Below are 26,059 nucleotides of genomic sequence, written 5' to 3'. Positions count from 1 at the left end.
AACTGTGGTTTAATGACATAGAACAATGGCAGAAACACCGTAATTCTGGTAGCTGCATAGCTGCACCAACAAAAAGTCTCATGGCTCAGTGTGTTTGTCTTTGGATCGTCACTGATTAATCAGCCCACCTACGAGACTCACCTGTCAAACACCAATGCAGCGTCACTGATCACTGTATAGTTTTTTTTAGATTACTGAGAGTTTATAATCTAAGCAATACGGTTACATCACGTCATTTTTGGGCGGCTTCACTGTCCGATCTCTGGGTTATCCCCTTGGCTGCCACACAGTCCCAATCGTTTCCATTTTGTTATAATACCACTAACAGTTGAGCGTGGAATATTTAGTAGTGAGGAAATTTCACAAATTTACACAACTAGGTGCGGTCAATTTTCAAGCCTGCCATACACAGGAGATAAAAGGGTAGGCCTATAGTTAATAAAATACTGGTCACATAACATTTAAACTAACATTCTAGCCAACTCTTTCTCCAACACATTGTACCTTTAATTAACAACTTTGCCAAATTCACTGTATAGTATTTATATAGTATAGTATACAAAAGTAGTATAGTATACAATACAAAAGAATGATGCACTAGCGCACACAAAACTGACTCGACAAGCACAACTTGCTAAGAGAAAAGATAAAGGCCCCATTTTCCATGTGATTTATTTTCTGTAATGAATTTCAGGTTAGCAAAATTGTGTAAAAGTTCTATTCTTAAAGCAGCAAGCTAATAATTAAAACATTTAATGGTACAGTCTGAAATCACTGACAACAGGATTACTGTTGATTCAACAAACTCATCTGCTACAGTGACATGTAAAAATTTGAATTCAATTACATCACCAACAGGTATCACATAATTAATTAAAAGTGTTTGTTTGATATGTCTGTGAATTACAGGCTTGTTATTGGAACCCAAATAGGAGCCTGAAATTGTAGCTTTGTCCTCTTAGCTAGGTCTGCTGTCAGTCAGCAGGACAACACAGAGCTGAAGAGCCAGGCTATCTGACTTCTCCATCAAGTTCAACAGCAGAGGCCTCTCTCCTCATCTTCACTGCTCCACCAGGCAGAATCAGCTGGTAGAGAACGCCGTGCCTGGTTTTAGAGTTGAAAATACTAAAATCAGACTTGACTTGTATTATTCTGGTTCCATCTCAGTTCAGCCAGTCCAGATCATCATCATCCTCATCATCACCAAACAGAGGGGCAGGGGGGGGACGCCCCTTCAAGCTCTGGACAAAAACGAGAGAAATGAAAACATGAATGCAGTCCATCAATGCAGTATTGATGGATTTAGATTAACACACTCAGACTGACTTAGCATTGAGACAAAGCACAGGGGAAAGGCTGGTGTGTGAGGGGGTGAGGCAGAATGCTGAATTAAATCTGTGAGCTTAGACTTCTGCGCAAAGAAGTCTACAGATCCTTCCTCACCAGCTCATCCTCCTCCTCCTCCTCGCCGGGTGCTGCGGGGGGTTTGGCGGGAATTGTGATCTGGAAAAATGGCTCCTCTCCATTTTCCTTACCCATTCCCCCAGTGAGACTGAGAGAATAGCAGGAATACATGCAAACATTAGTAGAGACGGGGGCAGAAATACGTTAAGTTTAATGAAATCTGGTCAATAAAAAATAAAATAAAAAGTTATACTGGCTGTCTAGATAGCATCTGATAATAAGTGACCAAGTCGGCCAGTCAAAATGACTTCTTCTTGGTGCCATGAGATACATCTTCTGATATTTTTTACAATGCAAACAAAGTGAATGTGCATCGTCTCCATTCTAGGAGTTTTACTGGAACCACTGGAGGCCAGACTTTGCTCAGGCTGAACATTTATGAGATTTTACTGACAGCCACTACTAACCACCACTTGGTTAGCCAAGAGAATCTCATATAGTAACAGTTCATGCCAGGACTGACCTTTTGTCCTCTCCTGAGCTGTTCTGAAGTGCATTCGGTGGTGGAGGTGGGTCGACTGGGGGTCCAAATGCTTTCGGAGAAGCAGCATTCATTTCTCCAATATGCTCTCCATCATTCACACTCTCCTTGTCTACCTGACTGCTCGCTGCAGCATTTCTTTCTGACACAGTTTCCTGTCCATCCTCAAGTGGTGAACTCTCTTCAGGTTCATCATCTCGATCTGCATACTTGTTGCTGTCTTTTTCCTCTATAGAGGTTTCAGTGTTCAGCTCTGTAGAGTGTTCTGGCTGCTCCTGCTGTGCTTCAGACTCTGTTGCTGCTGTCTCTTGTGGTTTCGGTTCTGGGGATGACAATGGATTTGGACCAGTGGTCTCTAGTGCTTCTGCCTGGCTTTGTACCTTTACCTCAGTTGCTGTCTCTGTCTCCTTCTCTGCTGCCACTTCCTGGTCCACTTGAGTCTCACTGACATGGTGAGAATCCGATTCAGTTGAATGTTCTTTTTCCTCCGTTTCATCCTCTTTGACGTCTCTCTCTCCATTCACATGTTCATTCTGATGAGGTCCCTCTTCTCTTTGTTTCAAATCATCACTATCATCTTCCTCTTCTTCCTCTTCCTCCTTAACCCGACTCAGTGAAGATCTGTCTGTGCCACTGAGCAGCTGCAGGGTAACATTCTGGGAAAAAATCCACATCATTTAAGGTAACAAAAACATATGAGCACACTTATATACAGTGTCTGTGTGTAAAAAATTCAGCCCTAAAAGGCACTTACCTTAATGGTACTGACAATCACTCCCAGCACAGCCTGGCCACTGTAAGATTCACTGAGGTCAAACTCCCCTCGCAGAGAATGAAACACTCCGTTCATCACACGCTTCACCTGAAAGTACAAACAGCTGGCCTCACTTTCACTGCTCAGAAATGATCAGTAATGACACATGCATGCATTGGCCTTAAACCTTTCCAAAACAAACTCTCAAGCGCTCAAACTTAAGCAAAGGCTGTAACTCACAACTGTGAGAATTCGTGTATGGTTCGTTCTTTGATTTTTCTGTTTAAAAACCAAAATGGAAAAATACTGATTTTGATTGGGTGAGGGCAGTGCCTGATTATATATAATTAAGATGAGCATGAACATCAACATACTGTTTTCTACTTTTTACTTAGAAAAACCGGAGGCTCAACGTTAAGTTTGTAACTCACTAGCAACTACAACAGGAAGAGGAACGCCCCAGAATTTGCCTAAGAATCCTTCGGTTTTTAAGATTTATTCAGTATCAAATTAATTCAGTGATAGCTGTCAGTACGTCCAATGGTACACAGCAAAAAGGAAGGGTTATTAGTTAACTCAGCAACCTGTAGGCCTATATTAACGAATCGTACATGGATTAAAATGTTCTGGTAATTTTTGTTCAGCCTCTCTACACTGTTTCGACCTGGCCTTTATTTTCTTCGTGGGATGGAAGAAATTAAAAGGTTGCACAGCGCTGCGGGGAGCTTCCAGCTGCAGTAACACATGGATTATGCGTAAAATCAGGTTGGTGAACGTTCCCGCTGGCTGGATGAAGCCTGACACTTCTGATTTAGGCTACGCAAAATCCATGATAATACAGAAAAATAGAAAATAATGGTAAAAATAGAATATTGTCAATATTTCTGAGACCCCTCCAAAATATCACAAATCATGTTTTCAGAGGAGCTTATGTTTTATTAAGAATAGCCAAGTCCCTCTGGCTCTCCCTAGATCGCACCCTGGATATAGCCTCGAGAAAGAAACCCTGCATAGGTATTTTCTTAGATCCCGCAGGTAACCAGCTGCTTCAGATCAGCCCAAAACAAAATACTTCCATGATGCTGACATACTTTATCTACAAATTGGAGAGTTATCACCCCAACCACATCCTTACACAGTCTTTTCTGTTAAATATCATATAGCCTACCTACCTTTACCATCACAAACTGACACTACAGGGCCTTCCTCACTGTGTTGAACTATGACACTATAGGGATCCAGTGCGTTGAAAACAGCCACAGATGGGTCTTGACCATATGTCCATATTTGACAAGTCATGAGTGAGAACAGGATGTAGGGATACATAGATAGAACAAAAGGCAGCTCCTTTGTTTTACCATTTTGGTTTTAAAACAGGAAAACCAAAAAACGACTTGTTTTTTAGTTTTTTCTGATTTGGTTTGAAACAGAATAATGAAAGAACGAACCATACACGGATTTTTGAGCTATGATATGCAGCATTACTCAGTAGTCGTGTAATAACATGAATATGCTTATGTATCTATTGTTACAGAAAACACGAACTAATAGATTAATATCCTGACTACAGTATGTAATAAATTTGATAATCTTAAAACACTACCTGAAAAATTAAGTGATTTAATATTTAAATTTAAATTAAATAATCAATTGGTTCTGTTTACAAGGTTGTCAAACAATTAATATTAGAATAATTTTCATAGATATATAGATCTTTGTTGCAATACAGCATTTAAAATGTTTCATGAAAAACATTCATGAAGATTCATTATGTATTACATCATCATATCAGTACTATCATAAACATATTTAGATCGTGTTCAGTGTCAAAAAAAGATGATGTTGATTCAACTCTCATGTCTCTGTCTCATGGTGTGTCTTGAATATTGTTTATTTTCAAAGTGTGATTAAATACTTCAAGCAGGGGACACAATTTTACTACACTCTAATGGAAACTTTCATCTATGGTCGCGCTAAGCCCATCCAGTGACGGTGGTTTTGCAAAATAGTTTAAATGGTAGACAGTGAAAGAGGAAGAGGAGAATTACCACTGAAATGGTTGGCTAATGGTAGACTCACAATTTATACGTCTCCTGTGAGTCAGACTAGCAGGAGAGTTATCAGGTAAAGCCAATGGCATAATTCAAACACAACACCAGCAAACATTACAGCCTCAAGTTGGCAGAGTTTACTGCAGGACAGCTGTACTGAATTAGAATATGCAAGCTTTATCACATTGTATTCCCTTTAGCTTGTGACTTCCTGTTTGTGGGTGGTGTAAAGCAAGCTGGGTAGTAAGAGTCGAAGGAACTGAAGGCTGAGCTATCCTTCACTGACAACTGGAGGTATTAAAGGTATTATGCTTATTGGCTTTTTCCCCTCTCCTTTATTGAGTTATATTCCTTTTTTTTGGTTTGCAAAGTGAAAAAGCCCACAGAAAACTCTGCTCTGAACTGCTTGAAAACAACTCGTTTGTAGTCCAGCTGTTTCCCTTTCATCCCTGTGACATGGGAGGGAAATGCAAAAGTACCTCATATAACGCTCACCAAGCAGCTAGTCCGACACGCCCTCAAAAACACTCATTGGCCCTCTTCTCTTCTCATTGGTCCGCCCTTCTCTGCTTCTGATTGGCTAGTAGTCCTTAACTAGGAATTGCGCATGTGCAACTTCCAACAAAGATAATTTGTTGAGACAAGATGTATCACTCCATAGCTAAAACGAAGCCTTTACACACGGGGTGAAAAGAGGAGCTGCAGCAATGTGTAGTATGACAGACAACAAGGTGTTTTTTGAAAATGAAACCATGTAAACCTGTTCTGGTACAACCCCTAAATAGGATTTTGAACCTGAAAATGAGCATATTACCACCTCTTTAATGTGCTACTGCTGATCATCTATGAAATTCATTCTATAACCTTCACAGTGGCAACGTTACACAAAGTTTCCCTCCTGAAAACTGGAGGGAATAACCGCTCCCTCATTTCATTGTTTCATTTGTGTGCGAGTGTGTTCATGTATGACTCCTCACCTCTGCTGCAGTGTCTCCTGAACTCTCCTGCTGTGATGGTTTCTTCTCCAGTTCAGCCACCCTTCTTTCCAGTTTCTCCCTTACAGTTACTTCTCGCTGCTCCAAGGCTGTGTACTTAAAGAGAATATGAGATACAGTGACTGTGTGTGTGAATGATTTGTCTTTGTGTGTCTGCAGGGAGAGGGTGGTATGGAATCAGGAACATAAAAAGCGGCAAACAAGAATTGTCCTGAGGAATGAATAGCAGTTGTGCATGTAAACATGATTTCCAAAGAAATTCCTGGAAAGTGCCATTCCTGACAAATCCATTCCCAGCAAATGATGACCATTTACCGTAAGCTACCTTTAGCACAGACTGACAGAAAGCTAGTCATCCACCTTATGACTCGTGCAGACTACACGACTTTCAGCGTTGGCCGATGGCTATGGCGTTCACACTACACAACTTGCCATCTTCAGACAGGAGTCTTGAAGTTGTTGTGGCGTTTACACTACGTGACTGATCGGTGAAAGGGGTCACACACTACGCATACTGACAACGACTCTGTCACCCAAGGCTGGTCTCCAAACCACGTTTTGTCAAGAACACATACGTGAAATGTGAAACGGGAAATGACGCAAACCTACACATGAAACAGCTGTTTTTTATTATAAAGATACCAATTATAAAGACAAAAAATATGGGTGAAACATTGGGTTAGCACACGCAGGTAGCAGGGATTGTCTGAGCTACAGAGCTGGCTCATTAGCTGGATGTGGATGTCGAGTCGGCCGACTCTTCCAGATATTTGGCATGCTAGATATCTGGCAGACGCCGTGTCAGAAATGTGTCGGGGAGCCATTTGGATGAGTCGTCGTGCCAAGCTCGCCGAGCAGCAAATCGGGCTAAAAATCGTGTAGTGTGAACTAGGCTTCAGTTCTTCCTGCCCACAGTGTCAGAATCTCTTGACTGCTTCAGAATCATCAACTGCCAAATCTAACAACCCTCTGTTTGCTGCTGCCCAAATAAAAAAGAAATAAAGACACAATGAAACACAATAAAAATGTTTGCATTTCAGAAGAAAACCAGGTGTTCACAATTCAAAAGTTTATTTCTCAGTTTTCTTCTTCTATTTTGAGAACTAAAGATATCAAATGCTTATTCTATAAATAGTGTTTTCTTTTTGTAAACAATAACAGTATTTAAAAGATTTTGATAATGAAATAGCTAATGAGAAAAAAAGCTGGCTAGTTAGCTGTTTTAGCTTTGTTTTTTTAGCTACCTAGTTAGTCTATACATAATCTATGGCATAAACTGGTTCTGAGCCTTTGTGTTTTTGGTACATGTATTAACAGTCACACATTTAATTGTGTTCAAGGGTTTTAATGTCACCAAACAATGGTAGTTAAATATGTCAAATTAAATGTTTACAGACATATTACTATGACAGCGATTATTAGGGCCGTTGAAGAATCATCGGCCAAGGGGGATAGCCTACAAGTTGCACTAGTTGAACCAGGAGGGGTGTGGGTTGAGCCAAGCGGAAACAACCCACAACCCTCATTCATCCACTAGCTAACAAACCTAGCAAATGTATGACATTATACTCGGAATTTTTTTCTTATAAATTTGTGAGTTTTATCACGTAAATTTACCACTTTAAATGTCTGGGAACATAAAAAGTTTTTTTGTTGGAAATGCGCAATTTAATCTCTTTTTGAAAGTTCTTTCTAGAAATATATCATCTACAATGTTCATAATACAGCTTTACATTTTGCCTTTACAGAAGATGTAATGAGTATAAAAGATTAACACCATATTGTACTAAACCTGAAACTATAATATAATAATAATACTATAATTATTTTTTAAAAATCACATTATTAAAAGGGGTACTCTACTTCATTAAGTTGCTAAACTCATAAGAGAGATTTTAAAAAGAATGGCCAAGTGATGACATCACCAGGGTTACTATTACAGTTACCAAAATGCAAAAGTTTCTCTTTAAGTCAACAACCAATAAGACAAACCTTTTGATTATTGCAGAGAGAGAGAGAGAGAGAGAGAGAGAGAGAGAGAGAGAGAGAGAGAGAGAGAGAGAGAGAGAGAGAGAGAGAGAGAGAGAGAGAGAGAGAGAGAGAGAGAGAGAGGAGAGAGAGAGAGAGAGAGAGAGTGTGAGAGTGTGTGTGTGTGTGTGATCATGGCTAGCTTGTTTACTTTTTCCTGTAGCGGGGTTAGCTTGTCTTGCAGAGCATCTCTCTGCTCTGTCAGTTCAGCCAGCTCTCTTCTGTGCTGCTCTTTAGCAGAGGCAAACATCTGATCACATTTCCCCTTCCACTCCTCCTCCAGCTCTGCCTGCAGCTGAGACAACTGCAACACATACATAGTACACACCATTAGCAGTCATGTGTAAAGCAATGTTAAAAATTTAGCTACCTGAGATAAACACTTTGAACATCTTTTATTAACTGATCCAGAAGATATTTAACAGAGTTCAGAGAGAGACTGATTGATAATGTGATGGATTAATAATTTGCAGTATATTCTTTGCTAAACAACCCTTTTATTGTCCACAACCTGTTCAGATGCAGCGTTGTCAGTGCTGGTCCTGGCCTTGCGAAGTTGAGCTCGGAGCTTGTCCAGCTCCTGCTGGCTGTTCTTGCGGAGCTCCTCCACCTCCTCATCACGACACTGACGTTCAGTCTGCCACTTCTTCTTCCTTTCCAAAAGTGTCTTAAGGGAGGGAAAGCAAGTCCTTTAACATGTTATCCTTGTCTACCATGATGTTAAGTGCACGCTCTCTGTCCTGCCTCGTCACTGACGGAAGGACAAAAACATGAAGTATACTTACGCGTTCTAGGCTGTCTTTTTCAGTCTTCAGGTCCTGCAGTTCCTCCTCCATGTTGGTGACTCTCAGCTCCATCTCTTTGCGTCTTTGCTTTTCTGAGCGGTACTGAGTCTGGGCCCTCTCTGCTGCCTCCGCCAGCTCTGAAACACATTAACACAGCTTTGTTAGACCTGTGCTTCTGCTATCATGGCCTTGGCCCGTTAGCGTGTAACGTCCTTTCTTTTCAGCATTACTTTTGCCTTGTATGAGCCAGGATGTGTACCTTGATTTGACTGTTGATGATTTGAGACAAGAATTTGTTTTATCTGGAGCTGCTAACACATTCTTAAGCCCAACCCTGTTCAAATGCAGAGTTATCCACACATCTGAATCATACTGTTATCTTGATTATGATTAAGATATTTCAAGGTAAACCAGTTATATGAGTGCTAATCATGGTTTTGACTTTCAAAATAGGAGTGCCCTTTTGTTTAGGACGACCTCATCCAAAATTGAAGGATACCTCTGGAGATAGTCTAAACCAGTATTTTACTTATTATCAACAAATCACATGGAAAGACCAAAATCTGACATATCTTAGTAAGCCACATGGCTGCACTGGGTGATATGTTCCTTTATGCACCAAGCTGTGTATTCATCCACAGCTAAAAATAGTCCCCAACAAATGCACTATACGTTTGCTAAAAACTACAGTGACCACGTGTTTTAGGAAATGACTAAGCCTTCTGTAAAAATAAACTATATATTGGAGACCCGTTCTTAAAGATTTTGATTTTTAGTAATTTGTCAATTTGTTGTTAATAAAAACTTATCCTTCCACTTTGAGTTTAATAAACATGCTAACTAGAAGAAATTTTGGATTGTTTTAGCTGGTTATTAAGTCAACCACATCTGAAGAACAGCACAAAGGACTTTTTAATATGTGTAACCACATACACTCCAGTTTCCAGTGTATTAATGCTTGCTTGCTGAAGCTGTTTTAGAGAGGTGTTAATTCAACTTTAGGGTCATTTTGGAGGCAGTAATTTGTGGTGCTGTTGATTAAATAATAAATAAATAAAAAACTACATCAACACAAACTTTCAAGCTGTGTTTCCAGGGTAGCAATGCGTTGGCTGCTGCTCTCACTGTCCTGTAGCGCTGAGCTCAGTTTACTCTGCAGCTCAATGGCCTTCTGCTGGTGAGCTGAAGCTTCTAGCTGTAGCTGAGACAGCCGGGCTGTGGACGAAGCCAGATCCTCTGTCAGACGAACCTGATGGAGATGCAGGCGGATAAAGGCAGGGGTGAGAGGAGAGGATGTACAAGTGGCTGTCTGCAGTCAAGTAAAACCCAAGCTACACAAAGACAGTGTAACAATATAGTGACAGCCTGGATGAGCGGCTACTGGTGCTAGTGGTGTGAGCAGCATGACCCTGTGGGAGAAAAAATGGTGAGCGATGGCTGATGGAAAAGGAGACAAAAGGGAAAAAGACAAAAAAAGTTAGTTAAAATGGTAATGAAGTATGATAAACAGGATGATTCCAGTGGCAGCGGTCAGATCTGGGTCAAATAGTAGTTCCACATGATTTCACATTTGATGCAGCATGTTTTGAAGAGAGGGGTGATCAGGACAAGCCAAATACTCAGATCAGCTATTAAAGTCCCACAACTGCATTCAGAGTTATCTGTTGTGCTTCCTCTAAATGGACATCTTTGCAAAATCATTTTAGGCAGAAAAGGCAAGTTCTTCTGAGTTTAAATTGTCAATGACAACATTTGCATCATAATTACTGAGGAGCTGTCTTTGCTGTGTTTGCTCAAAACTATTTGACCCCAGTCTGGCATCGGTACACAGAGAAAGCAGGCTCACCTGGCCAGAGCCCAGGTCCTGAGGCAATGCATGCTGAGAAGAGAGAGCAGTAAATGCTAGATTTTCTTCAGAGCAACGAAAATGACCAGGAAACAGACAGTAAATGATTATTAAATACTAACCCAATCTCACTGATATACAGGACACTATATTACAGAAGTGATTGACTCAATCAGTGCTTGGCACACTGTCTGGGGAGACCTTATCCAGATTAGAATGACAGCTGAAATGTTTTGGCCTTTGGTAGGGTTAGGACTACTGTTGGTTTGGGCCCAGCGGGAAGTACAACTCATCGCTGTTACCTTCACCTTTAACCAATAGCAAAGCTTCTTAGAGGGCAGAGCACGTACAAAATAGAAACAGTAAATAGCCGGATGTAACTTCAGGGAAAAAATCCCCAGGGATCTGGTGGACACTGTCTAAATTACCTCAAACATATCTAAGCATTTCTACTCTTCTTCTCTCGTCTCTTATCATCTCACAGAAATGCAAATATGGATATACCTGTGATGAAACTATAATCGGCCTTTAATCCTGGTCCTACCGATCAGCTGGGCTTTACTACAGGGTGCTCTAGATGCTGGATGCCAGGGTGAGATGCAAATTCCCACGTTTTATAAAAACCAAATCCACAATCTGACGATACATTCACACGCTGCGAGCTCTCTTGGTTGGCTGTGAAGGTTAGAGGCTTTCACCACATGTAAACGCAGTGGTCTAAAGCCACAAAAGGTATGATCAGGCAAAGGTTATAAATATCAATAAGTGTATGCAAGACAAATGCTCACCTTGTCCTGCTCGGCCTGCAGTAGTCTGGCCTGATTCTGCTCACTGGTTGACTTAAGCGAGTCATTCCTCTGTTCCAGCAGCAGGTTACTCTGCTCCATGTACCTAGACAACCAAAGCACAGCCACATTACATCCACCTCAAACCCATTTAGACTGTGAAAACATTCCTGACACTTTCTTTAAGCTACATGAGTCTGCTGTCACTGTTAGGCCAATCAGATCTAATCACGGTGTTGAGGAGATATTTTTATCAGTTACATTGTTTTTTTTAAATACACTAATTAAATGTTTCACACTGCAGCAGGATAGTACTACTAAGATTTTTCATAGGAAGCAATGCCTGTTTAAAGGAAAAACACATCTCAGTGCATCACAGTGCTTGAAGTGGAAAAAAATGTCAGCTTTTGGACAATGCAAATTGCTTCCTTCTATATTTCAATTGCATTGCATGTTTTCTTATTGTACATTGTTTCACTTGTTATTTAACATTTCTAGTTGCAAGCTGTTTTTCAGAATATTTTGATTCTGATTCTGACCTGTCCCCAGCGTCCCAAGTGTAAATGACACCTATCTGTCAACACTTTTAAATGTCCCGCCCCATTCCGGCTGTGATTGGGCGGTTCACAACAAGTGACATTGACGAGCAACATTCAGCACACGGCTGCTTGAGCTTCTCTTCTCCCTCGTCTCTCTCTGCCGACAGAGATTAGCAGGCAGGCGAGAACTGGAACAGGTGAGCGTCACGTAGCGCCCAGAGAACCTGATATGGAGAGGGCAGAGGAGAGGAGAGGACCGGCAGCTTGGGAGCAGTCCCGGTACGCAAGAAAATGTCCCGGGCGTTCCGGCCCACTTCAAGCACTGATCTCGCAGATAAAATTCCAAGGCAATTTGGAAATTGATCCTTCGTTTATCCTTATAACCAGATAAAACATAAGGCAATTCTTCTTGTAATGACCTCAAATTAAAGTCACAGACAGCAATGAGCAGGTTTCAGGCTTCACAAAGCTGAACAAAGTAACTTCAGCGTTTTTATTCTGTTTGAAGAAGTAGCAAGACCAATCACACACACTTTCATAATAACAATGTATATAACATTTTAATAATTACACACTTCAATTAAAGTACCTCTATTCGCCTCCCTTTATTGGATGTGAACGAAACACGGTGTGGATATTCAACTTATGATCCAATATCTGATAGACCACACACATGTGCACCAAATCTTCAGATTTCGTTAATACTTGCCTCCAAGAGCATGTGCACCAAAATTGGTGAAATTCTGTCCACCGGGTTTAGAGATACACATTTTTGGCATTTGTGGTGCCCCCTATGGGCCAGGCTCAATATGCCTTGGCACACCTATTTCCAAACAGCAAATTAATGTATCTACCGAGATTTATGACAATTTCTCGAATGGTCAATGAGTTATGGCAAACTTCCTACTAATGTTTATGGACCGGTCTTTGCCATTTAATTAGTGATTCGCAGTCTTTGTTTTAAGGCTAAATACCAAATATGGTGTTGTGATAGTGGTCCCCCAAGGGTCCATATTGTGCCCCATGCTTTGTTCACTGTATATGCTGCCCTTGTGTTCCATTTAAAAAAAACAACTGACAAACAACAAAGCCTCAGTTCAGTCTTTGCTTAACTGCCTGAGAGATCTTAAAATATGGTTGATCAGAATTTTCTAAGATAAGTCAGAGGTTGTTGTGCTTGGTTATCCTGAGGATTTAGGTGCCTGTTTTGTTTTTGTTACTTTAGGGCCGCAATTCTTTACATATTGGATTGGACCAATCATTCTTCATCAGTTACAGTAAGATCAAAATGCAGCAGCTCGACTTCTAACTGGGACTACAAAGCGTGAGCACAATACCCCAGTTTTAGCCTCGCTCCACTGGCTTCCCATCTGCTTTAGAATTGATTTTAAGATTGTATTGCTTGTTAAGATTTTAAATGGTTTGGATTCTGTGAAAGCACTAAGGTCATCCAATCAGATGCTCCTCTGTGTTCCCAGATCCAGGTTAAAATATAAAGGTGACCAAGCCTTTTCAGTGGCTGCTCCAAGTCTCTGGAATATTCTACCTATTCAAATAAGAGCTCGGACTTCTGAAAAGTCCTTGCTTAAGACCCACATCTATTTGTTGGCTTTTAATTTGAGCTGAGTTTTGAAACTTTGACTTTGACCTTTTCTACTGTCATTGTTTTGTATATTGTTCTATTATATTTTTATCCAGAGCTTGGAAAGCACTTTGGTCAACTAGAGTTGTTTTTAAATGCGTTATATAAATAAATTTGAACTTGAAAATCCAAGAAGTAGATAGTGTATTACTGTTTTTCAAATTATGCATATTAATAAAACAATCCATCATGGCAGACTTTTATCATCCAACAGGGTGGATGAACAAATTGAGTTGGATGTGTGATATCTTCCCCAAGCTATCAGACTTTTAAACTCAGATTCCTCCTCAGCACTTCTCCACTGCATGTAGGTTTTTTTCTGTTTACCATTTTTATATTGGCTCACAGATTATTGTATATTGTAATTATTTTTCAAGTCCATTAATTAAAACAATTATTTTTTCGATTAGTCGATTAGTCGATTAATCTAAAGACTAATTTTGTGTATTCTAAAGAAAAGAAAGAAAAGTCGCCTATTACTCGATTAACATACCAATTTATCCAAAATGTAAAAATGTGTCTAATAAATAAATCAATATTTTATTCAATCATCCTGATGAAGCACATTAGAATAATGACAATAGTAGCATATCTTAAAATGAGTCAAACGTCACTGATGTGTTGTTTCTGACATGGATTTATTTCAATACTACGAAATGCAGTCTGATAATCAAATGTATTTCTGCATCACTGTGGGGCAAAGAAAACAACTGAAAGGATTCAGACTGTATTGTTATTGTTGTCTGTACTGTTAGTTTCAGCTGTTTTCTCGCTCATATGTGGCCATTAAATAAATAGAAAATATGAAACGGCCAAAAGTTAGATGACACGCAGTGTAACGTTTCGTTACCATGACAGCAGTGGGGCAGAAATTACTTTTAACATGAAGGCGATGAAGAAAAATACATTTTAACAAACTACGTGTCCCTGTGCTGGTAATGTGCCGTGCTTGTGTGGAGACAGAAAGTAAACACGATTTGCAGGGCTGCCGTTGCCATCTAGACAAAGTGCTCTGGGATACTTTCGCTTCACGTGTTCAGGCTGCTTCACGTATTCATGGACAGCAGTTGTGCTACAGTGAAGCTCACGTAGTGAGCACCACATTAAATATAGTAATAAAAAGTCCCAAACTTTAGACGGTCGAAGGCGAGGTCTTGTAGCTGGAGCTTGTGCGGGGGAATCCCACTAACACCGGATGCAGCGACGCTTCGACGTATTTACGTAATCAACTAATCAACAATATTTGTGTTATAAAAAGAGATGAGGTATAAACATAGTCTCCAAAAACACAAGGCACTATACTATTCAGGTGTGTGTCATATAAATTTCTATTGCAATTGCAACAAGTGAAAGAAGTGGTAGGACATGATGTTCTGGCTGTCAGCCATAATGGTGACCTTTTGACATTTTCTGACTCACCTCTGGTTTTGGTTGATGAGCTCCCCGATCTTACGGTTTTGCTCCTCAATGCGAGAGCTTTTCTCAAAGACTTCCTTTTTTAAACATTCATTTTCCTAAAAACAAAACAGGAGTTTTCAGAGTACAGTTTGATCGAGTCCCAAAACACAATGAGATGTGTTACAGGAGCACTATTTGTTGTATATGTGTTACAGGATTATCAATATTTGTGTTGTAAAAAGAGATATAAACATAAGTAACGGAATCTCCAAAAACACAAGGAACCATAATATTCAGGTGTGTACCTGAATAATTCTTTGAATGTTGTGCATGATCATGGTGGTTTCCATTGACATACTAGACACACCCATGGAAAGATTTCCCTGCCTTTGCAGGTGATCTATCTGTTAAAGTAAGAAAGACAGGAACCAGATGAATCTCCTTTATGTTAAAGCTGCTTAATGAAAATATAATTGTATATACAGTTTATACCTTTGAGGACAGTTGATCCACTTTATCTGCTACTTTTCCAACAGCTAATCGGATCTCTGTGTTGTGTTGTCGGGCTTCAGTCATCAAGAAGGAAGTCACATCACTGGAGCCTGGAGAAAACAACACAATCGCAACAATCCCAGGGTTTTAATTCATAACAGCATCACCAATTGTATCCAAAGCAAAACTGTTTTGTAGCGGTGTAGAATTATTAACTAGTGAGGCTGCTGCTGCAGAACTGAATCAGTAAATGGTTTTATACACATAGTTTAACATATAGTTTCAAGAGCTTAGGGTACAGGTTTATTAACAAATTGCACAAGGCCTACATTTTTCATTTCACTCTATACAACCCTCTACATAAAGCCTCTTCTTGTTTGTAATTGAATTGAATGCTCTTACCCACATATGGGACAGTTTGTGCAGGGTAGACCTGGCCAACAGGTTCCAGATGAGATGGAGGGACAGAGGTCTGAGCGTAGGTGTAAGGCTATTAAACAACATAATGCACTGGTATAAAGACATAATAACAGATTTCGTCTATAATGTACTTACTTATGACATTAGTACAAAATGTGGTGAAAACACACCTGAAAGGCATGGCTGCTGCCTGGTAGACCAGGCTGTGTGGCAACAGTGCTCATAACAGGAAGTAAGGCAGAAGGTGGAGCAGTGTGAGGATGAGGATGTACTGCAGAAAAACAAAGCAAGTAAAAAATACTGTACCCCATCATAAGAGTGTGTGTTCTTTGTAATAATATGCTGCAATAAGAATTGCATATATCAACAGGTGGAAGATGCTTACTGTGTGCTGAAGCTGGAGGAGCAGCTGAAATCTGCACTGGAGATGGAGCCGCAGCATGATCCTTCACTCTACTGCCACTGGTGTCCTGGAGATCAACACATAACTTAACTCATGTGTAATGACATCTGAGTTATGAGTTATATGAGTTATTAGTCAGTTATGATATCACAGATATCACCTAGTGTCATAACTCAGTAATGACACCACATGTGGCCGATTTTTATAGGGGCACTCCAGCAACTCCAAAGCAGAGATTGCTCAAGTGATGTCACACAAAAATCAAGGTTGTAGAAATGGTTTACAGACTGTGTCCTGGACCCTTAAACTAGCCTTTTCACTGAAGATATTTTGACATGTCACAACAGAAACAGCACAGGAGTAAATTTTGAAATGAATTCCATTTCGCAGCTTTAGTTTCGGGGTCCTGGTGTTGTTCGTGTTGGCTCACTGTTATATGATGAACTGGGACACTTAAATAGAACAGAGCCATCGTTGATGTTATTAGCACATGTCCTCATACGTTAATGACAAAATAGGCTGATTGTCAATGACCATTTCCCAAAACAAAATATATGAAAGTGACAGTCCAGCAACAGGTGTACCGGGCCTTTTATAAGTTACGTTAGTCAAATGACATTAAATGTGTTTAACACTGTCAAACAGTCACAGTCTGGTTAGGTTTAGTCAGGTAAAGGAAAAGCTGCGGTTTGGATTAAAATAAGTATGTTAAGTAAGTCACGTGAATATTTTGCTGTTTTGAAACATAGTTACTCAATTCATTGAAAAATCAATTAATCAACAAATTAATCACTTAAAGTTTTTCTTTAGTCACCCCATAAGAAGCATGTTTTTTGCTCTGATAAAGGGAGTACATTACATCTGTTTAGGTGCCATACAAATGAATGCTTATTGTTTTCCCCAAGATTAAATCTCAATGACAATGATATTTTGGCTATATTCAGGCATTCTGTTGGTTGAGGGCTAAATCTGGGCGATTCAAGGAAATTGATTTTGCCTTTTCTGAGCAATTCCTCAAGTGATCCAGATGACCAGCTCAGCTGATTTTTTTTCCATGCTGACTTCCATCTTTGAGCTTATGTGCAGATGGAAGCTGGAGACTTTGTTTCTTTTTTATAATGTTTTTTAGACACACAGATATGGGTTTCTATGTCAGGCTTACGAAAACATGCAAAGCATTTGAGTGGTCTTCAGACCTTACACAATAAGACAGGTGTAATTCATTATTTTGCGTATTGTCTATAGATCCCATTAAAGGCTGAAACCAAAATTGAGTCCACCTCTTAGTACTTTCTGTTATCCTAATGTGTGGCCGGCAGAAGTCTGCTGTAACAAAGAGGGTGTTATTATGAGCAAGGGGCATACAGTTTCGTTTTGCAAAACCCTTTTTTAAAATCTTTATACAGAACAAAAGTGTAACAGACGGGCAGGAGTTTTCTGTGGCAAATACTTTAAGTTTTCGTTTGTCAGACCAGAAAGTTTCCTTGTGTAATGGCACCACCAAGTGGTTAAAAATTTAACGGCATACAATCACATGACTGGTATATGTATGCAATCAGGAATATCCTTTACCTTTAGGAGAAGCAAGCTGCGGAACGGAACTGAGGGGTTTAAATATTGATGCCAGGAGAAATGTTGTTGTCTGAATTCATGAATTTATTCGCATTTCAGATTTGTATGTACATCTCTGCAATCCGAAGAACAAAACTACATGTATGATGTAGAAGAGTTTCGTTCTTTTGTGTCTCAGTGTTTTCTTCCTACAACCCTGGTAGTGGTTATTTATTTTAGATACTGAAGGCTAATCTAAGAAGAAGAAAAACCACAACAACAGAAGAAATAGTGCATTTTTTGGGGACTATTTCAGCGGTAGATTATTCCACATTTGGTGCTGTCGTGAACACTTGCAGCAGGAGCATGAGTTTGTGGTAATGAAGGAATATGTCCTCCAGTGCAACAATGTGGTTCAGTAATGTATTAACAGTTTTTGGACAACAATGGAGCTCTATGGCAGACAGGAGCGAGTTATATCACGTTTGATCAACACATAACACTTAATCTACAAAAAACTTTCCAGGATTCTGCTGACCCACCTCAAGCTCAGAGTCACTGGATTCGGGCTGGCTGGCCACTCCCGTCAGAAAGGGCAACATGGGCTGGCCCATCTTTGCCATGCGAGAGATCAGTTTGGCTTTTGTGGCATCTGGATTCTAATGTTTGAAAAAGAAAGCTTCCATCAATGAAGCTTCAAAATAATGGAATACAATTTGCATCACAGAAGATCTTTAATAAGAAAAAAGGACAGTGAGGAGGCTTACTGCCAGCTGTTCACTCAGCGAGTTTGACTTTGCACGAAGTGGTGGCTCCCTGGAAAAACAGACAAATCAGCTTAAGTGACAAAAGAGTTAAGGATAATGCTAACTATTTCCTGAGGCTTAAATTTTACCCTGGTCTGCCTGGACCTGAGGTGGCCGTCTGTACTGTGGGCTCTGGGGCCAGATTCTCCACGCTGGGAGCTGGGGAAGGAGCAGGTGAGGGAGCAGCGGAGTCTCTGGAGCTGGCACTGGCCCGATCAGACCCACTGTCCTTGGAAAACTTAACCTAAAGCAAAGAACAGGCAGAAAAAGTTTAAATTCACACTTCATCAACATTACAAGCAACTACGAGCAAAGAGGTCATGAACCATAAACACAGACATTAAAACCATCAGCTTTGTCAGAAAAGGTCAAATACAGATGAGGGAAAGATGTAGAAAAGTGTTCAGTGGGTGTTACCCGTCGAAGCTCTGCTTCAAAAATAAGAGTGCTGTTAGCCGGGACACGGTTGGGAACTCCCTTGGATCCGTAAGCTAGGTTGGGTGGGATGACAATGAGACGACGGCCAGCCTTCTTCATCCCCAGCATTCCTTCCTCCCAACCCTGTTCAAGCAGAGAAGGACAGGAAGAGGGATAACGAGTTAATAACACTGTGATATGATATTGTGAGAGGAAGTAACATCAGGCACCGAAACATGGTGCAAAAATGTTCAGGGAAACTCCTGTCGTGAACTTCACCTCCAGTGAAATAAATAAAGTCACTTAATGTTTGATAAAAATAAATTATTAATATTTTCTTTTCATATATATTTATTTCCTCCTTTTCTCCTCCTCACGGATGTCACAAGCTCTGATTTGAGATCTGAGTTCACACATGTAAGCAGATTTGTATCGAACTACAAGCCAATCACATGTATCATCATCAGTAAAAAGTAATATTAAAATATATACACTATGATCATACAAATTTCATACACTATGTATGTTTGTATGATCATACAAATTTCATACACTATGTATGTTTGTATGATCATACAAACAGATCAAGAAGCTGTGGAAACAACAGGAACAATGTCCAAACAGTTTGTGTAAGACCCTTCCTGTTACCAAAGCAGAAGTAAAAGAAAGAAGGCTGTTACCAGGTTTTGATCTGATCCTCTGAAGTTAACCTGCTCCAGGGCAGACATTTTGGATGTCATGTTACTGCCATATATTGTAGCTGAGCTGTTTTTTTTTACATGATGTGTAAGTGTAACTGCAATTTTCTGAACAATTGAAAATAATCAATCACCATATCTAAATTATCAACGAATTTGCTCATTTTTTTTCTTGTTTGTCCTCTGATATCACCATATTTTGATATAAGAAACATTGTGATATTGGGTGTCAGCAAATCCTGATGGAACATGTGTGTACTTGGAACAAGAAATGATTCGTCGTGCCAAGTCGCATCTCTTGTGGTGAAATGGGGAAGATTTGCTGCTTTAGTGTGCGTATACGCCCGAGACAGACTCCTTCCTTTTGGCAAGCACCTGGACCAATGCTGTAGTGCTACGTACTGTGCATGGACCAATCACCTGGCGCTCAAGACAGCTGCGTAACATTTGGTCTTGGAGGTCAGTGTAGAAGGGGAGGGCTTCATTTGGCATTCATCTTGGTGTTTAAGTTCTTTTGTTGTTGTATCCAGCTCTTACTTTTGTTTTTTTGGTGGTAAAATACAATATTTTAAATACAAATATCATGCATCACTCATAAGAAAATAATGAATAAAGGATACCACTAGATACAAATAAATTGAAATGAAATATAGTAATAAAAAGTGGCAGAAGAAAACTGAAAAGATTAAATTAGCCAATATAAATAATAGTGATTTTATTAAAAGGTATTTTTGTGGAGTTTTAGCTTATGTTGCTTTTGAGTTTGTTTTGACTTACTTTGATCACTTTTCCAGTACCAACTTTCAGTCGTAGCAACTTGTCCTTGTTCTGGTTGGAGTCAAACATCTGAAATGATATTTAAGACCCAAAGAGTTGTGTGCCAACATGTGTAGAAAATCTACAGGAACTGAAGATAAAATCTATTTGTTATTGATATTAGTGATTAGTGAACTAATTGAATAATAGTGGAAAGGTCTGACCTGTCCGATGGTGTGGTTCTGCAGGAGCCAGCCTGTATACACCACCTCCAAAGAGTCTCCATTCTCCACCCTCTGGCCCTCACCAAGAGTCAGATCCTGGATCACCACAGCATCTAAGGAGGCTGCACTGTTCGCTTTCGCCAAACACACCTGATGCACATAAAAGGAAAGAAGTCAGCATCTAATAAACATCATAACTCATGCAATTTTGAGAACGCTTGTATGGGTCAGAATGATAAAGGGATTTAGAAGATCAATCCTGACACATACAGGATTGAGCCTGTTTGTTTAGACGCTCGTGGCCAAACAATAATCCCAATCTTAGCTGCAGGTCTCCTCCTGTGTCACTCACCTCTTTGCAGAAGTCTGATGAAGCTTTCTCCGATTCAAACATCAGGGACCAGTTCTGCCTCGGGTCATCATAAAAAGTGCAGTAATTGTTTGGCTGTACCTGCGGGAGAAAAAGAACACATGGCGAGGAAGTCAGAAAAGACAAGGTGAGGAACATTGGAACTCATGGTTCATTCATGGATCATTTTTCATCAGTAATCTGCTAATTTGCAAAGCAACTTGCTCTGATGTCTACAAGTTAAATACTCTGTGGGAATCAGTAGAGCCATGAACTTTAATATATTGTTCCTGTTGCCAAGTTTAGAATTATTTATTTACACTGTGACAGACTGCTTTTGGAACGTGCTGCAGATGCTTAATTTTATTATTTTTATTATTTCAGATTTTTATGATAGTTTACAGTGCTGTGATACAGTGGTTCTCAAATGTTTTCATGCCAAGGACCCCTAAACTGACACAAATTAGACCACAGACCCACATTTGATCAGATTTTGTCCCAGGATCACCCCATCTGATAGGGCTTTTGCTTTTAGATGTTTTTTTTTTTCACAAAAAGTGGTCCTGTAGGACCACTACAATGTTTATGATGAAGAAGTTTGGGAAGAATGTATTCGGGCCTGCCATTCCCTTTCCGTATTTTACAATTTTGTTTTTTACAACCTACAAATAGGATATTACATAGACAATACACAGCACTTCATATTATGAACACAGCTAATCCCAATTGACAGCTCGAACTTACATGGATTGTTTTAGATTTGTAAAGATGCAGACCAGCTTTTACCAATGCTGAAATACAAACCTTGGACTCTGTAACTCTATACAAATATCTTCTCTTAACAAGAAAATGCATACTACTTAATTGGAGCCATGAAAAACACCCCATTGTAATAGTGAGGTTTTCCAATGTAAAGGCTCAGAGACACTGTTGCTCCAGTATAAGCTAGTGAGCAGTCAATTATATACTGATTCAATTTGCATTTAAATGATGCATTAAAAACCCTAAATAACAATAAAAAGATCATTAAATTTCCCAATAAACTAAGCATGCAGTTTGATACATCACAACTGCAGCAGAGTGAAGTTCACCAGGTTGACCAGAGAGCAAGAGCGAGTTCTGCTCCAGGACCAAACGGCACCTCATAATTGGTTTATAACAAAATGACAAAAAGTATGAGTGTGTGATAAAGCTTTGGACTTTCTTCAGTTAGTTCAATTCAATTTTATTTATATAGCGCCAAATCACAACAACAGTTATCTCACAGCGCTTTTCATAAAAGAGCAGGTCTAGACCATACTCTGTGATGTTATTTACAGAAGCCCAACAGTTCCCACCAAGAGCAAGCACTAGGCGACAGAGGCAAGGAAAAACTTCCTTTTAAGAGGCAGAAACCTCAAGCAGAACCATGGCTCAGGGTGGGCGGCCACCTGCCTCGACCGGTTGGGGTAAGAGAGAGAGAGAGAGAGAGAGAGAGAGAGAGAGAGAGAGAGAGAGAGAGAGAGAGAGAGAGAGAGAGAGAGAGAGAGAGAGGAAACACTTTGTATGTATGCAGACACAGAAATAATCCAAATGTGTTTTCATACATGTAATGCCATATTTCAAGTGTAAAGTGTGATCTTCCTTCAATGCATTAGATAATCTGTTTACCATATGTAATCAACATCCTTAACGTCTCCACTCACCGTGAAAACAAAGCCCACGTGAATCTTGGCTGTGGTCACTTGTTTCTGCTGGCTCAAGTACAGAAGCAGCTTGTACTGCAGAGAAGAAGAGGTGCATTATTCATACAAATCAGAAGTCACACCAATAATCTCAAACAAGTGACCAATTAGAAAAAGCTTCAACCTCTTTTGTTGTGTGGTTGCCCAGTACGGCTGCTCCCAGCTTGCCCTGCTTCACATACTGTCCATTCAGACTGCACATGGGACAAAAATGGCAAAAGCTTTTCACTTGGTGGTGAGTGAATACTTACAGCACACAGACTTTTTATGTTTAGAGTATACATGAAAAAAACGGAAAAATTTAATTTAATATGGTTTCAATAAAAACAAAAATCAACATTAAAGTAGTTATAAAATATTAAAAACAGGGTCCTCACTATCTGAAGGCTTGGACTGCTGTAGCAAATAAAACTGCAGGCGCTCCAGGGGGCGGAGCTGCTTTCTGTGCGGCAGTTGCTGTAAATGGACAAAAGACATGTTCAGTTCAAATTCCACATCATGGCTGAATCAGACATCATTGATGCCTCTGTTCTGATTGTCTTACCCGAATTGGAGCTCTTTCTGGGCTGTTTCGGTGCCGTGTACTGGAACGACTCATTCCCCTGACTGGCTTCCTGGTCTAGTCCAAACAGAGAGGCCAACTTGGCCCTGCAAGGAAAACAAGTGTGAAGATCATCTAGATATACTTATGTTTGCCATGAAATGTATGATCCACCCCATGGTTCCACTCATAGACCTGCGAGACTAGACCAACATTACTGCAAAGTTTCTGTAGTTTTAAAACAAGCTAAGCCGTGGAAACTGCCCAATTAACTGTACTGACCCCTGGAACTCCTTCCACTGGTAATCACTGGTATCTCCCAGAACGGACATGGTGAAGGCATTTAGGCCATTGTGTTCAATGGCAAGAAAGTGGGATGAGGAGGGGCAGTCCGTTTGCATGTGTGTAAGTAATCCTTCTAGAGTACGTTCCAGTGCTTCTGTCCTGGGCTACACCTGATCTCTTGTTCCCCGGTGCAGTTGCACCATCGCAGTAGATTCAACAGCATAGCAGAGAAGGAAACTGAAGAGCTACGACTGAGCGCTGGGTCTCTACTGAGCAGATATGGGCTACGGCAGAAGCCTTCACCTTCCTCCTCTAACAGGCAGCATGTGAGAGGAATTAGCTGCCATAACACTCCTCCCACAGGCCCTACTCTGGCTGCTTATTCCAGCAGCTCATACACACTGTGCTGCTATCACAAAAAGCTCATGCAGTGTCACATAGCACAACACAGTTGACAGTCTGAAAATGTCAACTGTGCAAATGTAAGTCAAGTCAATTTTAAAGGGACTCAAGGCCATCTTACGTGGCTTTTCATAACAAAACATGCACAGAAAATATATAACCTACCAAATGAATTTCTTTATTCTATATTCTGACAGTCTTAGAGTATTCTGAGCTAGCTCTAACACACTGCACTGTTTTTTTAATAGTGGTTTGGTTTATCAGACTCAGAAATAAAACATATCTATATCTAATAAAAGAGATTTGGATTTGTTAGGGTTATAAGATGACCTTTGGTAAATCACAACCATAAGTTACTGTCTACAACAAGAAGCAGCTAGCTAAGTGACTTAAATATGAATGTGAAATGAAATTTCATCGCAGACCAGACAGAGAAGCTGCATTCAGGCAATAAATGTCGAAATATCACAGATATGAGGGCTTTGTGTGACTCATCAGGCGGCCACTGTACTGTGCTCCACGAACGAGCCACTTGTTGGGTTGGTACAGATGTATTATATCTGTATGAAAATCTGCATCCGATGAAAATACTTTGTAGCTGCTAACCTTCATGAAATTAGCGAACTCTCAGCTTTCCTGGGATACTCTGATCTCTGACTTAATATTTGGAGAGGTAAGTCTCATTACATATCTACCACTGTAATTAGAGTTCATTTACATAGCAGGCAGGACTTTTATGAATATCGGATGTAATTTTGTAATTCGGCACATAGAACTTAATTTAAATAAAATCTCATCTCTTTGAATTGGTTCCCTTGTTATGCTTCATGGTAAAATATAAGCCCGATAAGAGACCAGCTTACAAAGACTCACCCAGGCTTTACGTTATTTTCTAAAAGGTATTACCTATAAACAAGGTCGCAATAAATTGTCAGATTTAAATGATATTTGGCCCATACACGTGAACAGCTAACCCTGACTAAATGGTGGTAAGCTAGTTAGCTCGCAGGCTAAGAGAATTAGCTTGGTGGAATGAAATAAACTCACCCTCCTGTGGGAGACAAGAAGTCTCCGTCTTCATCGTCCCCTCCGAACATCTTCTGAGTTTGAAACCTTTTCTTATTAAATCAAACGTATGCACAAATGAGTTTGCATGTTTAACATGACAACTTTGTTGAACTGTGACTTTCCCTTCCTGTTTGTGGGGGAATCAGCTGACTTTCCACCTGATCCGAATTCAATTAGCTCCAGCTACCACTGGAGGGCGTCAAAGACTGTTACAGGATTTTAAATGACCCCTGAGGACAGAGGCAACACAAGGTCATCATGAGTTGAAAGTACTGCGCAGTCATAATGAATGCACGCTGACTGTGAGGGGATGCTGCCCTCCAGTCAGCCCTGACCTTTGACCTTCCAGAAGGGTTTAGATCATATACTGGTTTATACAAGAGGAATTCACCTTACTATGTAATATATGGGTAAAATGACATACATAATCATGTTATATAATATTCTGGTGTACACTGTTATAGTATCACAGTACTGTTATCTATACTATATTCTGCTGACTTTGCTGCTACTCATCACACCATCAGATTGGTAGATTGGTATCTAGTTTGTATTTTATTTCATTCTTATTTTTATTTTATATAGTCATAATATAATGTCCAAAGACACGCAGACTAGGTTAATGGGTGACTCTAACTTTCCCTGTGATGTGAACGTGAGTGGTTGTTAGTTTCTGTATGACCTGTGATGGACTGGCGACCTGTCCAGGGTGTACCCCACCTTTCGCCCAATGTCAGCTGGGATAGGCTCCAGTTCCCCTGTGGCCCTGCATAAGTCGGATAAGTGGGTATGGACGACGGATGGATGGATACCCATAATATATTTATATATTTGATTTTAAGTTTCTCTATTTATCTGTAACACTTGATTTAGGATTCTTTTATCTTAAAAATTAATTCCATTGGCATGGCATAAATGGCATACACAAATAAATAAAAACTATTCCTCCCAGGGGTGAATTCTGTTGGAACTCACATTTGGAAGAAGAAAACTGGAAAAGATCCTGGATTTTGCCACTTACGTTGCCTCTTAAGTTCAATTCAAAATTCAACATAAAGTATATCCACTTTAAAATCTCAAGGTGTGTGGATGTAGAAAATGCTGATAAAACATGATTACTTTTTTCAGAGCAGAATAATTTTCATGTTTTAAATG

The 26,059-nt window shown here is 39.9% G+C and overlaps 1 protein-coding gene across 2 annotated transcripts; it reads right to left on the bottom strand.

Annotated features, from left to right (window-relative positions):
* Positions 1-483: 483 nt before the first annotated feature.
* On the bottom strand, positions 484-25,061 carry fkbp15b (FKBP prolyl isomerase family member 15b). 2 transcript variants are annotated; one of them, XM_038703501.1, is made up of 28 exons: positions 24,884-25,061; positions 23,153-23,256; positions 22,986-23,064; positions 22,733-22,802; positions 22,570-22,644; positions 20,888-20,986; positions 20,536-20,685; positions 20,333-20,401; positions 18,858-19,001; positions 18,530-18,684; positions 18,402-18,450; positions 18,177-18,293; positions 16,066-16,150; positions 15,851-15,951; positions 15,663-15,750; positions 15,261-15,370; positions 15,074-15,172; positions 14,790-14,884; positions 11,193-11,295; positions 9,636-9,807; positions 8,559-8,695; positions 8,285-8,440; positions 7,925-8,077; positions 5,728-5,841; positions 2,700-2,807; positions 1,928-2,601; positions 1,444-1,552; positions 484-1,241 (listed from the first exon to the last, which is right to left on the bottom strand). In XM_038703501.1, exons 1-28 carry the CDS (start codon positions 24,931-24,933, stop codon positions 1,164-1,166), a joined length of 3,543 nt encoding a protein of 1,180 aa, XP_038559429.1. In that variant the 5' UTR covers positions 24,934-25,061; the 3' UTR covers positions 484-1,163. The 2 variants fall into 2 exon arrangements, with proteins under 2 accessions (XP_038559429.1, XP_038559430.1); XM_038703502.1 differs by having other exon boundaries at positions 15,663-15,732.
* Positions 25,062-26,059: the final 998 nt, after the last annotated feature.

This window comes from Micropterus salmoides, unplaced genomic scaffold, assembly GCF_014851395.1.
Source record: "Micropterus salmoides isolate LMB-PRFRI ecotype aquatic unplaced genomic scaffold, ASM1485139v1 Ms_hic_scaffold_7, whole genome shotgun sequence".
In the NCBI taxonomy this organism is placed as follows: Eukaryota; Metazoa; Chordata; class Actinopteri; order Centrarchiformes; family Centrarchidae; genus Micropterus; species Micropterus salmoides.
The sequence above is the reverse complement of the archived record's forward strand: the minus strand, read 5'-3'. Positions and strand labels throughout refer to the sequence as shown.

Bases quoted from the DNA above. Each gene is read 5' to 3' on its own strand.
- fkbp15b (XM_038703501.1), bottom strand. From the start codon at position 24,933: ATGTTCGGAGGGGACGATGAAGACGGAGACTTCTTGTCTCCCACAGGA. The intron at 11,296-14,789 runs GTGAGTCAGAAA...TTGGTTGTCTAG, and splicing joins CTCATCAACCAAAACCAGAG to GTACATGGAGCAGAGTAACC. The intron at 1,553-1,927 runs GTCAGTCCTGGC...CTATTCTCTCAG, and splicing joins AGCTCAGGAGAGGACAAAAG to TCTCACTGGGGGAATGGGTA.